The following is a 13,202-nucleotide window of genomic DNA, read 5'->3' as shown; positions in this document are numbered from 1 at the left end:
CTCATGTTTCACGTTTTTCAACACAAATATACGATCTGTGTGAATGGCCCCTAAGAGTGCAGGATTGGGGTTTTCAATGGCAAAACGACACAAGCAGGACGAGCTTACAGACATGTTTGAGGGTCTTGGTGAGGCACGTGTGCTGGTCAATAATCTCGCCTGTCCTCCCCTATTGATTAGACAATGATTGATTCCATCCTGGTCACGACATTGAAAACACACACACACACACACACACACACACACAAAACAATCAAATACATGCATTTATTAAGTCAGAACACTTACAAAACTAACAAAAAAAATCTTCTAACCAAGCTGCACAATCTCATTCATGTCGTTATAGATGCTTATATGCATTTGCAGGCTTCATCTTTAAGCAATTATACCCTTCATTACCCAATATTCATAGCTGTGTCACGATAACTAGAAGAAAAGTGAATTCGCGATTGTCCGTGACAGCTGTTTAACAGGATTCCGGGTAGGTTTATAGTCGTTCTGTACTCTCATAAACATGATAGCTGCTCTCAAGTGCGGGTTGATGTTGTGTGTAGCGATGCTAATGAGCTCAGCTGGCGGAGGAGTGTGTCTTTTCCCCGCCCCCACCTCCACCTCCCCACGGGTACGAGAGCTCAGCTGTCCCCTCCACTTACTGCGGGATAAAGGAGCCCAACGCCGAACCTGCATCCTGCACCTGCTGCCTCCCTGCCACACACACACACACACAGAGTCTCTGTAAATCCATCATTAGAAGCACTCCAGCTATGCAAAGCCAGTTTTAGCCACAAATATCACCACTATTTTGAGCCAAACATTATAGTTTATGTACTACAGCTCTCCTTGATGAATATTCAAATAAGAATTGCTGTAAATATTTTGTACTACATATGACAAAAATATTTCTATATTTATTTTATATAAAATAATTAGTGCTGGGCAACGATCAATTACGATTAATCGCATCCAAAATAAAAGTTTTTGTGTACATAATATATGTGTGTGTACTGTGTATATTTATTATATATATATAAATACAAACACATGCACATATATATTTAAGAAAAGTATGTTATGCTTATATATTAAATATATTTATGTATAATATAAATTATATGAATATAAATATATACATGTATATATTTTCAAAATATATACTGTATGTGTATGCATTCATATATACATAATAAACATACACAGTACACACTTTTATTTTGATTAATCGCCCAGCACTAAAAAATATAAATATAAATATTACTTACATATTCATAATATTAAAATAAATAAGTAATATTTCACAATTTGGTCCACAAATATGAAAATTACAATCATAATATATAAAAACATCTATAAAATATATGCAACACAGTATACAAAAAAGTTATAAAATATATTTTGCATATTATTTAAATATAAAATAATATGCAAATATAAAAATAAAACAATGCTATATTATTTCAACACTGTACTATATACACAAGTGAAAACATTTTACATTTTATTATTGTTATTATTATTATTATAAATGAGCAGTACATATTTAACACCACATATGCCACAAATATAGTATTAAATATTATTATTTTAGTATATTACTGCTAAAACATGCAAAAGTAGATCATATAATAGGATCAATTAAATATTTATAATAATATATATGATTTCATTTTATAAATGTTTTCATTTTATAAAAAAATATATAAATATAAAAAAATATATAAATATTACATATTCATAATATTAAAATAAATAAGTAATATTTCACAATTTGGTCCACAAATATGAAAAATAATAATCATAATATATCAAACTTATATAAGAATATATGCAATACAATATACAAAAATGTTATATGATATAAAATATATATTTGCATATTATTTAAATATTAAATAATATACAAACATAAAATTTGCATTAAAACATAAATGTTGTCATTTTAATTACAATACTGCGCTATATACACAATTTAAAACATTTGACATTTTATTATTATTACTTCGTAGTAGTAGTATTAAATATTTAGATTATTATTATTTTAGCATATCAATGCTAATACATGCTAAAGTAGATCATATTATAGGATCAATTATATATTTATAATATTAAAATGGAAAATAAATCAATATAAAAAGTATTTTCATTTTCATAATACTGTAACAATAAATAAAATGTGGTCCACAGATGTTGTTTCTCTATAATAGCTCAGTGTAAGGGAGGTTCGGGTCCTCGTGGTTTGGCTGCGTTCAGTGTGTGTGGGACTCAGGTGTTGATCTCTAATCATTACTGGGCCACACAAAAGAGGGAGGAAGGGGAGGCGGAGGAGAAAGACGCCACCAGTCATGAGATCAGGGTGAACGGCTCTGATCTAGAGACCAGCGCTCACCAGCAACACAATCATCAATGCTGCTCGAAGAGCCGGACACCACAACATCGCTCAGAGGAGGATTCAGGATCAATACACATTAAGCTCTAGAAATGTCTCTCTTCAGATTGTACAAAAAACTCATTCATCATTTTTTATAATAGACCTTACATTTATTTTGATATTAATAATAATATTAATTCATTAAAAATATATTATGTAATCATTCACATTTTTATATAATTATTATTATATAAATATAATACATAAATCGTAGAATAAAAAATCATTATTCGTTTGTATAATATACTTTAGACATTTTTATTTAAATTCACATATATAATTTCCTTATAAATATTAAAATAATAATGTTATAAATATGTATATTATACTGTTTATTTTAATCGTTTTTTTTATTTTTTATAAATAAATCTATAAAGATTTTTAAACAAATCATGTGTGATATAATACATATTATAAATTAATACTTCTTAAGAATATCATTTACAATAAAAATTGTGTACATTTACACACATCGTTTCAAAAAATATTCAAAAGAATCTTTTTAACAACAATATAAATTAGATTTGATAATTTTTTATATCCTTTGTATTTTTTATCAATTTTTTAAGTACATTTTTGATATCTTTTGTATTTTTCTATACATTCATAACATATAATTTCTTTTTAAATATTAAAAATAATAACATGTATATTTGTGCATTTTTAAAAAACAGTATAAATTATTTTTAATACACAATTACACAAATCAAAAATTTAATTAGTTCATTTTCATAATATATTTTACATGTTTTTACGTAAATTCATATATTTTGTTCCTTTCCTTTTATATCCTCACATCGACAGGAATTCAATCCGACACCATTTTTCAATGATTTGTTTTTAATGGGGCTCAGAGCTTCACACAGTGAAGGGGTTGTGGGTTCATGGGGAGGTTTGACAGAGTTTTCTGAGGGACGAGGAGAAACAATGAGGGCTAAAAAAAATACTCATTTCTATCATTTCTCTTTAGGAGCAAACAAACATTACAACTGAAATTCACACAGTCAGGAAGAACAGCGTTTATGAGCTCTGCTCCGTCACTGCGACTCAACAACAGTGACTTAATTGTGCAATTGTATCATTTTAATTGTATCGTAAAATTGCATAATCGATTCAGTCATACTTCGAACCAATCAGAGCTGACCTACCGCATCATGTGACCGAGGGCAGTCAGAATCAGCTGAACACTATTATATGGGCCGACGGAAATGTCTACTAAACTAGTGGTGTGATTGCTCAAAAACAGAAAGCTGGAACATGTAGAAGGGTAAATCACACAAAGTCTGTCAAAAATGTCCATAGTTCACAAAAAAAACAAATGTAGGCCTATTTTTAGGATCACACTTTTTTTTGCACGATTGGGCACATTTTATTAATCCTCATTACTGTAATGTGAAAAATATATATTAAATTACAAGAAAAGTAAGTCATATTTTATGTATTCAATTTAATTTCTTTTAAATTAAATTGTATTTGTTATTCATTTAAAATAATTGAGCCCAGACAAGATTACTTTTATTACTATATTACATAAAAATCATGATTTTTCACATTACAGTAATGACAAATGTGCACACATTTCTTTGTGTGATTTACCCAAGAGATTATTAAAACAACATACAAACAAAACAAAAACGATACAAATATCCAGAAAGATAAATGTACTCATGTTTTTCACAGAATATGTAGTGTTGTGCTGTCGAAAGACAACAAATACGATGATTTTCATTTTAGTGACTGCTGCTTCACACGTTTCCATTTGAGTTAGCAGTGGAAATATAGCGCAAACCGTCAGTTTGCGAAAATATATATTCTAAATACTGGACGAACATCCTCGCTGAGCGGTTTAAGAATGCGAAACGTATGCAGCCTAACGTTTTGTCACAAGTGCCTGGCTTTCTAAAATGAAATGTAACTTTACCCTCATCTGTGCTAAGGCACTGGCTAAATAGTGACGTATAACTAAGGAATAGTTCACCCAAAAATAAAAATTTGCTGAAAATGTACTGTGGGCTTGAGTGGTGTGGATTCATTGTGGATGATTGTGATGTTTTTATCAGCTGTTTGGACTCTCATTCTGACGGCACCCATTCACTGCAATGGATCCATCGGTGAGCAAGTGATGTAAAGCTAAACTTCTCCAAATCTGTTCTGATCAAGAAACAAACTCATCTTGGATGGCCTGAGGGTGAGCACATTTTCAGCAAATTTTCATTTCTTTAACCATTAGTTCTCAAATTGAGCTTTTATACTAAAATATATTTGGTCCAAAACTTCACTTCCATCTGAAGTGATCCGTTTTCAGACTTTCTACAGATTAATAACCAATTGTCACGCAATTCACATATTTAATGCTTACTAAAAGCACAATTTTTAGTTAATATTTGAATTGTTAACCTATTATTTAAAGACTTTTAGGCAGTTATCCCGAGAGTTTAACATCAACGTTTCCATTAAAAACACAATTCCATTCAGTTCAAAGAAACAAACCGCAGTGCGTGTGAATAAATCTCACTAGTAACTGATTATCGTTAACTCAAAAGTAAACAAAGCACACGGAAATAAACACTTTGACAGTAAATAACTAATTAGCATTAGTATGATCAGTAACATACCCGCTTAAACAGTATCTGGTTTGTTAAACTCTAGTGTTTAGTAAATTAGTAGTTAGTGTTGATTATTTACAGTGGTCTATACAGACTATTAAAGCAGTGCACAGGAAATAACGCCAGCAATATTTTATAGTAGCACATGATTCTTTCAGCTGTTTAAAGGGTAGTTCACCCAAAAATGAAAATTACTCCATGATCAAGCCATCCTAGGTGTATATGACTTTCTTCTTTCAGACAAATACAATCAGAGTTATAATAAAAAATGTCCTGGCTCTTCCAAGCTTTATAATGGCGGTGATAAGGGGTTGAGATTTTGAAGCCCAAAAAAGTGCATCCATCCATCATAAAAAGTGCTCCACAGTGTTGCGTTTGTGTAAGAAAAATATCCCTGTTTAAAACTTGATAAACTGTCATCTCTAGCTTCCGCTAACTGTTGTACTCATGTTCACGAGAGAGTGGCGTCCCAGCGGATGACGTAGGCGTAGCGTAAACTCCGGTGAGAATATGCTAGTCTCGCGAGAACCAAGTTTTGTTTACAGCAAAGAAAAACCAGTCTCCTCTAGTCTTACATTGAAATCCTCCAACATGTTTCTGTACAAATCCTCGTTTTGTACTTCTAAATCATGACTGGTGTTTTTTGCTCTCTCCTCCGTGCTTCCGCGTTCGTTGCTTCTCACCAGAGCTTATGCTACAACTTTTTCAGCCCATGTCAAACCCACATGGGCCCCACACACAAATGTTGGCTGGGTAGGTGCATCGGCATACAAAGTTAAAAAGTCGGTTTAAAAAGTGTGTATCGACTACAAGTTGTCATTTATATCATCATTTCTAACATATTTGCATCGGTAAAATCGATTTATTTATATATAATTACTAATGGATGCGCTATACTTTTATTATTTACAAAGTGACCAATATTTTATATGTAGATTGATTTCTCTAAACTGTTTCTCAAGCGCATTTTTTCATCACCGCTGCTTCATGATATGGCGAATCACAACACCATGGAAACCCGAGGAAAAACTGGGATTAAAGTCCAAAACCTGACTTGAAATATCCTAACAAATCAATCGGGGCTAAAGTGGTTCCATTAACGACAAATTAAATTCACACTATCTCACTAATTTGTGCACGCTTATTCTTAAGCAGATCTTAATGACGATCATAGATCAAATCGATCCACCATGACAAACAACGAATATATCTGTGCTGTTTAATGCATTTGAGACGTTGTGTTTTCCTCAGTGCATAACTGACATGTCACAGGTATATTTTTCATCTGTAAATGTTAGAAAGTCATGCAAACATATCCATTTTGCTGTCAGGAGTGGGCGAGGCACGCGAGAGCAACGAGCGCAGCTGCGCGCATGCACGCTAAACAGACAGAGCGCAATCGAATAGGAGCGCAATAATTCTGAGTAAAATATACATTTTGCTAAAATATTTGTTGTTGGACATTAAATGTGTCTTATAGAATTTTAAACCTGCATATAAGTGTATTTTTATGATAGCAGTAACTGTAAATCAAATCTAGTAGGCTACAGTACTAATTACTAAGCTCAAATGAGTTAATGTGTGTTTCTTATAGCAGTTAAAATATAGTCATGTTCTTTATTATATATTTTCATTTTTAATTCAGTGATTTTTACTTTTAATTTAGTTATTTTAATGCTTTAAAAAGCAATTTTAGATTGTAATGTTTTAATGTTCTGCTATCTGTTCTGCAAACTATAAAAGGTACAGCTGTAATAAAACCAGAGAGAAAGGCTGCATGGCTAGAAACTGTAAAAAAAAAAAAAGTCAAATAATAGTATGTGAGACAGTGGTAATTGTATTGTGTTCCTATTGGTCAGTACAGGAGCTTAGCTTAGCCTGACAGTTAGCCTGCTTTAGACCAGGAAATAACGCCAGCAATATTTTATAGTAGCACATGATTCTTTCAGCTGTTTAAAGGGTAGTTCACCCAAAAATGAAAATTACTCCATGATCAAGCCATCCTAGGTGTATATGACTTTCTTCTTTCAGACAAATACAATCAGAGTTATAATAAAAAATGTCCTGGCTCTTCCAAGCTTTATAATGGCGGTGATAAGGGGTTGAGATTTTGAAGCCCAAAAAAGTGCATCCATCCATCATAAAAAGTGCTCCACAGTGTTGCGTTTGTGTAAGAAAAATATCCATATTTAAAACTTGATAAACTGTCATCTCTAGCTTCCGCTAACTGTTGTACTCATGTTCACGAGAGAGTGGCGTCCCAGCGGATGACGTAGGCGTAGCGTAAACTCCGGTGAGAATATGCTAGTCTCGCGAGAACCAAGTTTTGTTTACAGCAAAGAAAAACCAGTCTCCTCTAGTCTTACATTGAAATCCTCCAACATGTTTCTTTACAAATCCTCGTTTTGTACTTCTAAATCATGACTGGTGTTTTTTGCTCTCTCCTCTGTGCTTCCGCGTTCGTTGCTTCTCACCAGAGCTTATGCTACACCTACGCCATCCGCTGGAACGCCACTCTCTCATGAACACGTGTACCAGTTAGCAAAAGCTAGAGATTACGGATTATTACGTTTTAAATATGGATATTTTTCTTATACAAACGCATCAATTCGCTTCAGAAGGCCTTTATTCACCCCCGGAGCCGTGTGGAGCACTTTTTTGGGCTCTAAAATCCCATTAAAAACCATTATAAAGCTTGGAAGAGCCAGGACATTTTTTAATATAACTACAATTGTATTCGTAGTAGGGATGGGAAGATTCCCCGATTCGCTCGGTGCATCGGCATAAAAAGTTAACGATCGGTTTAAAAAGCGTGCATCGGCTACAAGTTGGCATTTATATCGCGATGCATCGTTTCTAACATATTTGCATCGGTAAAAAACGATTTATTTATATATAATTACTAGTGGATGCGCATGCACGCTAAACGGACCGAGCGCAATCGAATAGGAGCACAATAATTCTGAGTAAAATATACATTTTGTATACAGTTTTTGGACATTAAATGTGTCTTTTGAAGAATTTTAAACCTACATATAAAGTGTATTTTTATGATAGCAGTAACTGTAAGTGGACTATTGTAATAGGTAAATCAAATGTAAGCTAGTAGGCTACTAATTACTAAGCTCAAATGAGTTAATGTGTGTTGCATAAGTTGCCACAGTGACTAAGCTTGATCTAGGCCTATGTTAAATTTGCTTTATGGAACCAAATCATTTGACAATGAGTCAGACTAACTGAAATAAGCCTGGCTTATTTGGTTAACTTGTTTTATGAAACAGGTCTGGAGGCATTAAAAGTGATCATATTTTCTCCATTGCATCGTATTGCATAGAATCGCATTGTGTTGAATCGAATCGAAATCGGATCACACTGCATCGTAACAGGGGTGAATCGTATCGCATCGGTAGCCGCTTCATATGTATCTTTAATGTATCGTATCGTTGGCAATACATCGAGATGCGTATCGTATCGGCCTCAGTCATGAGATGCACATCCTTAATTGGTATGAAAGAAGAAAGTCCTATACACCTAGAATGGCTGAGGGTGAGTAAATCATGGGGTAATTTCATTTTTGGGCAAACTATCCCTTTAAGCATTAAAAGTCATGGTCCATTGGAAAGAAATGATTTACCCTGGATTATGACAACTCGTACGAAATGATTTAGACCATATTATCGCCAAACCGAAAATGCGCTTGCGAAAAAACAGCCCTTGATTTTACACGCCATGTTACCCATTCATTTTCAGCCTGGGTTGTTTATAAGAAAGCAAAAAGGTTACGAAGCAGCAGCGTTCTACTGTATCGTGGACTAAAGATGGAGAAAGGGTTTGTTTGTCTCCAAAGCACCTTCGCTGGAGCGACCGTTCACAGGAGTAGAGGCAGAGGACGGAGGAGTGCTGTTCACAGAACAATGAAGAGGATGATCACGACAAACAGGATGGCCAGAAGAATGCCGATAGCGCACCACTGTCGCCGATCTGTAGGGTCAAGTGAGAATATAACAGGTTAAAACACTCTTAATTAGGCTAAACAGTGTTTTTAACAGCTACTCTGTATAGCCGTAGAGGTTTTATGGTGAAGGCAGAACTAAATGTTTTTAAAACATTCCCACAAACTTCAGGAGAAGTTCAGATTTAATTCTTGGTCTCTCAACCAATTGTTTCCTATGAAAAGGTCCAGAAGTTTGACTTCCGGAGTGCCAACTTTATGAATCATGACAAAGTTTTGGCTTTACATAAAAACAGTCAGCATAATATTTTAACTGTAATAAAACAAAAGTAAATACTGTCAGATAGGATGTCCAATATTAAAATAAGAGGTTTCAGTTGAATGATTGCTGAAAGTATTCTCTGACTGATTCTAACCATGTGTGACTGTAAATGAAGCAGGTCTGCTCTTCCGCTGCTGTATTACTCACCGCTGGTCATGTGAGAAACTTTAGCCAGCTTCTTCATGACGTTATCCAGTCTGGATTGAGTGCTGTCCATCTCATGTGAAAAATCATCCATCATTCTGAAAATAGGCCAGACACACAGTCAGAATCGAAACAGAAAGTTTTGAGGTCTGTTAACTCACCCGCTAGACAAACTGTCAGGATTCACGCCAAAAGCAGGTCAATTTCTCATGTACTACTTTGTGCTCTGGTTTGTTTTGTAGAAAGTTGGTAACTACTTAAGGCTGATTTATACTTCTGCGTCGAACCTACGCCGTAGCTTACGCATAGACACACACACATACGCCGTAGCATGACGTGCACCTCTCCAAAAATCGAACAGCGCATCAATTCTACACAGACCGCATGCGCTGTGATTGGTCTGCAAGAACCCCTCCCTCCATATGTACTTGAGTTTTGTGTGTGTTTATGTGCACTTTAATATATATATTTTAATGTTACACCTTCTTATATAAAATAAAACAAAGCAAAGAACAAGTGTATTATCATTTATTATACTACATAGCATTATACATCAGTAGTTGTCCGCAACAAACAAGGACAGCAAATTTACACTGTTATACAAGCTGTACACTCACTACTTTACACTGTAGCAAAGTGTCATTTCTTCAGTGTTGTCACATGAAAATATATAATAAAATATTTACAAAAATGTGAGGGGTGTACTCACTTCTGTGAGATACTGTATATATTACTATAAATAAATGATTTTTAAAATAATTAGAGAAAACATAAAACTAAAAATTATACATAAATGATGTACAAGTACTAATATACATACATATGCAGTTTTTCATGGATCGCATTGTGTTGTGTTCTGGTTTGTAATTAATAAAAAAAATTATTAATAAATATATTAAGAATATATAAAAACATTTTGAAAAAGAATGATGTATATAGCAATTATTATTCAAAAACTGTATAATTAAAATGTGTGTGTATATGTATATATATTATTTATATAAATATAAATTGTTAATATAGAACTAGAATTAATTTGAATAATTATATTTTTAATGAAATAATATGTGTATATATGTGCATGTGTGTGTGTATATATATATATATATATATATATATAATCGTGTAAATATATGTAATTTCTCCATTAAAAAATACATCATTTATACTATTTATATATCCAGTTTTCAAATTATATATAATAATCTATAAATTATACACATATTTTTCCATTAACAAAAAATTATAAGTTGATAATAATTAAATTAAATTAAATTAAATTACATATAAACATATACATGCACATATATACACACAAAGATTTCCTACCTAACTTCACCAGGTTTAAAGTGACTTACACAGCTTGCTCATCCAGCTCTTGGCCGATCCTTTGGGACATGTTCTTCAAGACACCAATAGTTCCCGATACCAACTCCAGCTGCTCATCCTGCTGTCCTGCTATGAGCTGCAATGTACAGAAATAAAACACACTGTCCTGATAAGTGCTCAGAAATATGGTACAATATGCTAATCGTGATAATCACCTCTTAAATATGAACTGATGTATTGACGTACCTGTTGCTGGGTCTGTTGTTCCTCGATGAACTGTGAGTTTGCCGTCTGCAGCTCCCGGTCTAGTCTGGTGTACTTATCAGCATTGGGTTGCCAGATTGGGCCATGAGACCCACCATCACCCATTAAAGTCTAATATGAGATCATAAATTATCATGAGATGATACGCAAACTGTAAAATCATAATCTGGCTCCTACTTTCATAGTTTGAGTACAAACCTGTCGATTTTTCCTCTCAGACACCGTAATTGCCATCGGACTAGCCATGTGGTCTTTCATCTCCTGTAAAATGAAAATCAATTAGAGATATTCGTGTGCCATTGGGGCAGATGTGTGTAAGTCTCTCAAATCTGCTCACCCTGACTGTTTGCCTTGTGCTAGTGATGAAGGCTTTCCTCTTGGCCAGCTCCATCGCATTGAGATTGAACTTCTTTGGATTAGCCTCCACAATACTTAAAGACAATGTTAAGGCTACAATATATAAACACCTGAACCATTTCAAGTCCAAACATAGGCTCCCAGAAACAAAAGGATATTGATAGTCTCATCCAAGTCCTCCAGGTCCCATTCAATGGACCTCAAACTGTTCCTCAGCTCATTGGTGGTCCAGTCCACCTCCTCCTTGCTGGCTCCACCCGGGTCCTGTAGCAGCTCCATCCATCTCTGATGAAGCCCCTGAGCTGTGTTCACAGCCTTCTGCACCTCTCTAATGAACAGCAATCCATTAAAAGAAATACAAATTTATAAAGTCAGGAACCCAACAGTATTTGAACAATGACAATGCAAATGTTAGGCTTGAGTCATAAATAAAAACACTATAATATTACAGACAATATCCTGATTTTGGACATGTACCATGGTACAGTGATGGTATCACATGGAAATACCATAGTACTTTGATTTATACCATGGTATTCACATGAGATTTCAAGGTACGTCCGAATATACCAAGGTACATGTTCAAAAAGCATGATAATTCCATGTCTTTAGGCATGTGCCATGGTACTTTGACTTATACCATGGTATTCATGTAGCACTCCAAGGTATTTCCAAATATACCATGGTACAAGTCCCCCCAAAAAAAGTAAAAATTCCATGTTTTTGGACATGTATCATGGTACAGTGAAGATATCACTGGGAAATAGCATGGTACTATTGTTTTACCATAGTATTTAAATGGCACTCCAAGGTACTTCCAAGTATTACATATTCGTAAGTATAACATATCAACGAGCAGGGGTGTATTCCAGAAAGTGAGTTTAGTATTCCAGAGTTTGTTAACCTCAGAAAAGGGAAACTCAAGTGTTTTCGGTTCCAATAAAAGACTAAACGAAACCTCTCGGTAAGTTACCATAGTAACTTACTCTGTGAACCTAACCTGGTCGGGAGCAGGTTTTCTTCGGTAAACCCAGAGTTTCTTTCGGTCTCCTCCCCCTTTTTAAAGCGTAAGCAATGTTTAAATACCTCATTCATTCATTCACGCTGCAAAAATTGCTTTTATCGCTGGGATTTTTGCCTTATTTCAAGTACAAATATCTAAAAATTCTTTAGTTAAGATGCATTTTCTATAGATGAAAAATGATATAAGATATTTAGTCTTGTTGGGGAAACAAGTGCATTTAAGTGCATTTTACGTAAAATTGTCCACCATATAGTAAGAAAAATAATCTTAATGCAAATGGAAAAAATTATATTTTTAATTGCTTACCCCATTGGCAGATAATTTGCAAAATAAGAAAAATGCACTTAAATTAGTTATATACGATATTTACTTTCAAATTAATTGCCAGCGGAGTAAGAAAAATAATCTTAATGAAAATGGAAACAAGGTAAATGTGACAAAAATGGCATGTCTTTTTATAAGGGATCCTGTAGATGAGGAGGCTGCATTAATTCGTGGGGAGTTACATTTACATCATTAGAGGATTTAATTTCATTTGATTTAATTTATTTATTTTGCCATATTCACATGCATATTTATTTGAACGGTACCATTTTTAAATGGCGTTCACTTGATAACATCTTGTTGCGACCTCTAAGTAACCTAATAATTAGAATTTCCTTTAGGATTTCCAGTGTGGTTGGATGCATTGATTACACACATATTCTCACCATCGCACCTTCTGAAAATGAAGCTGATTACTGTATGGAATAGAAGGATGCCAGATGGAAGGGTAGTGC

The 13,202-nt window shown here is 33.9% G+C and overlaps 1 protein-coding gene across 3 annotated transcripts in view; it reads right to left on the bottom strand.

The window, feature by feature from the left end:
• Positions 1–282: 282 nt before the first annotated feature.
• Positions 283–13,202, bottom strand: part of stx6 (syntaxin 6) — an 18,881-nt gene continuing 5,961 nt past the window's right edge. The window contains exons 2-9 of one of the 3 annotated variants that reach the window (XR_001638782.1): positions 11,558–11,727; positions 11,380–11,474; positions 11,241–11,303; positions 11,025–11,153; positions 10,808–10,914; positions 9,453–9,547; positions 8,882–9,012; positions 283–705 (exon numbers count right to left, since the gene is read on the bottom strand). Coding sequence is in view for 2 of the 3 variants with exons in the window: in XM_016542654.1 (XP_016398140.1) it covers positions 8,936–9,012; positions 9,453–9,547; positions 10,808–10,914; positions 11,025–11,153; positions 11,241–11,303; positions 11,380–11,474; positions 11,558–11,727 (736 nt within the window). In the remaining variant the exon portion in view is untranslated. Of the gene's footprint in view, positions 706–8,573; positions 9,013–9,452; positions 9,548–10,807; positions 10,915–11,024; positions 11,154–11,240; positions 11,304–11,379; positions 11,475–11,557; positions 11,728–13,202 lie in introns of those variants that run through there. The other 2 variants (XM_016542654.1, XM_016542655.1) reach the window with 2 other exon arrangements.

The sequence above is a fragment of the Sinocyclocheilus rhinocerous genome, unplaced genomic scaffold, assembly GCF_001515625.1.
Source record: "Sinocyclocheilus rhinocerous isolate Xijiao unplaced genomic scaffold, SAMN03320098_v1.1 scaffold4355, whole genome shotgun sequence".
Lineage (NCBI taxonomy): Eukaryota > Metazoa > Chordata > Actinopteri > Cypriniformes > Cyprinidae > Sinocyclocheilus > Sinocyclocheilus rhinocerous.
This window is presented reverse-complemented; position numbering and strand designations above follow the sequence as displayed.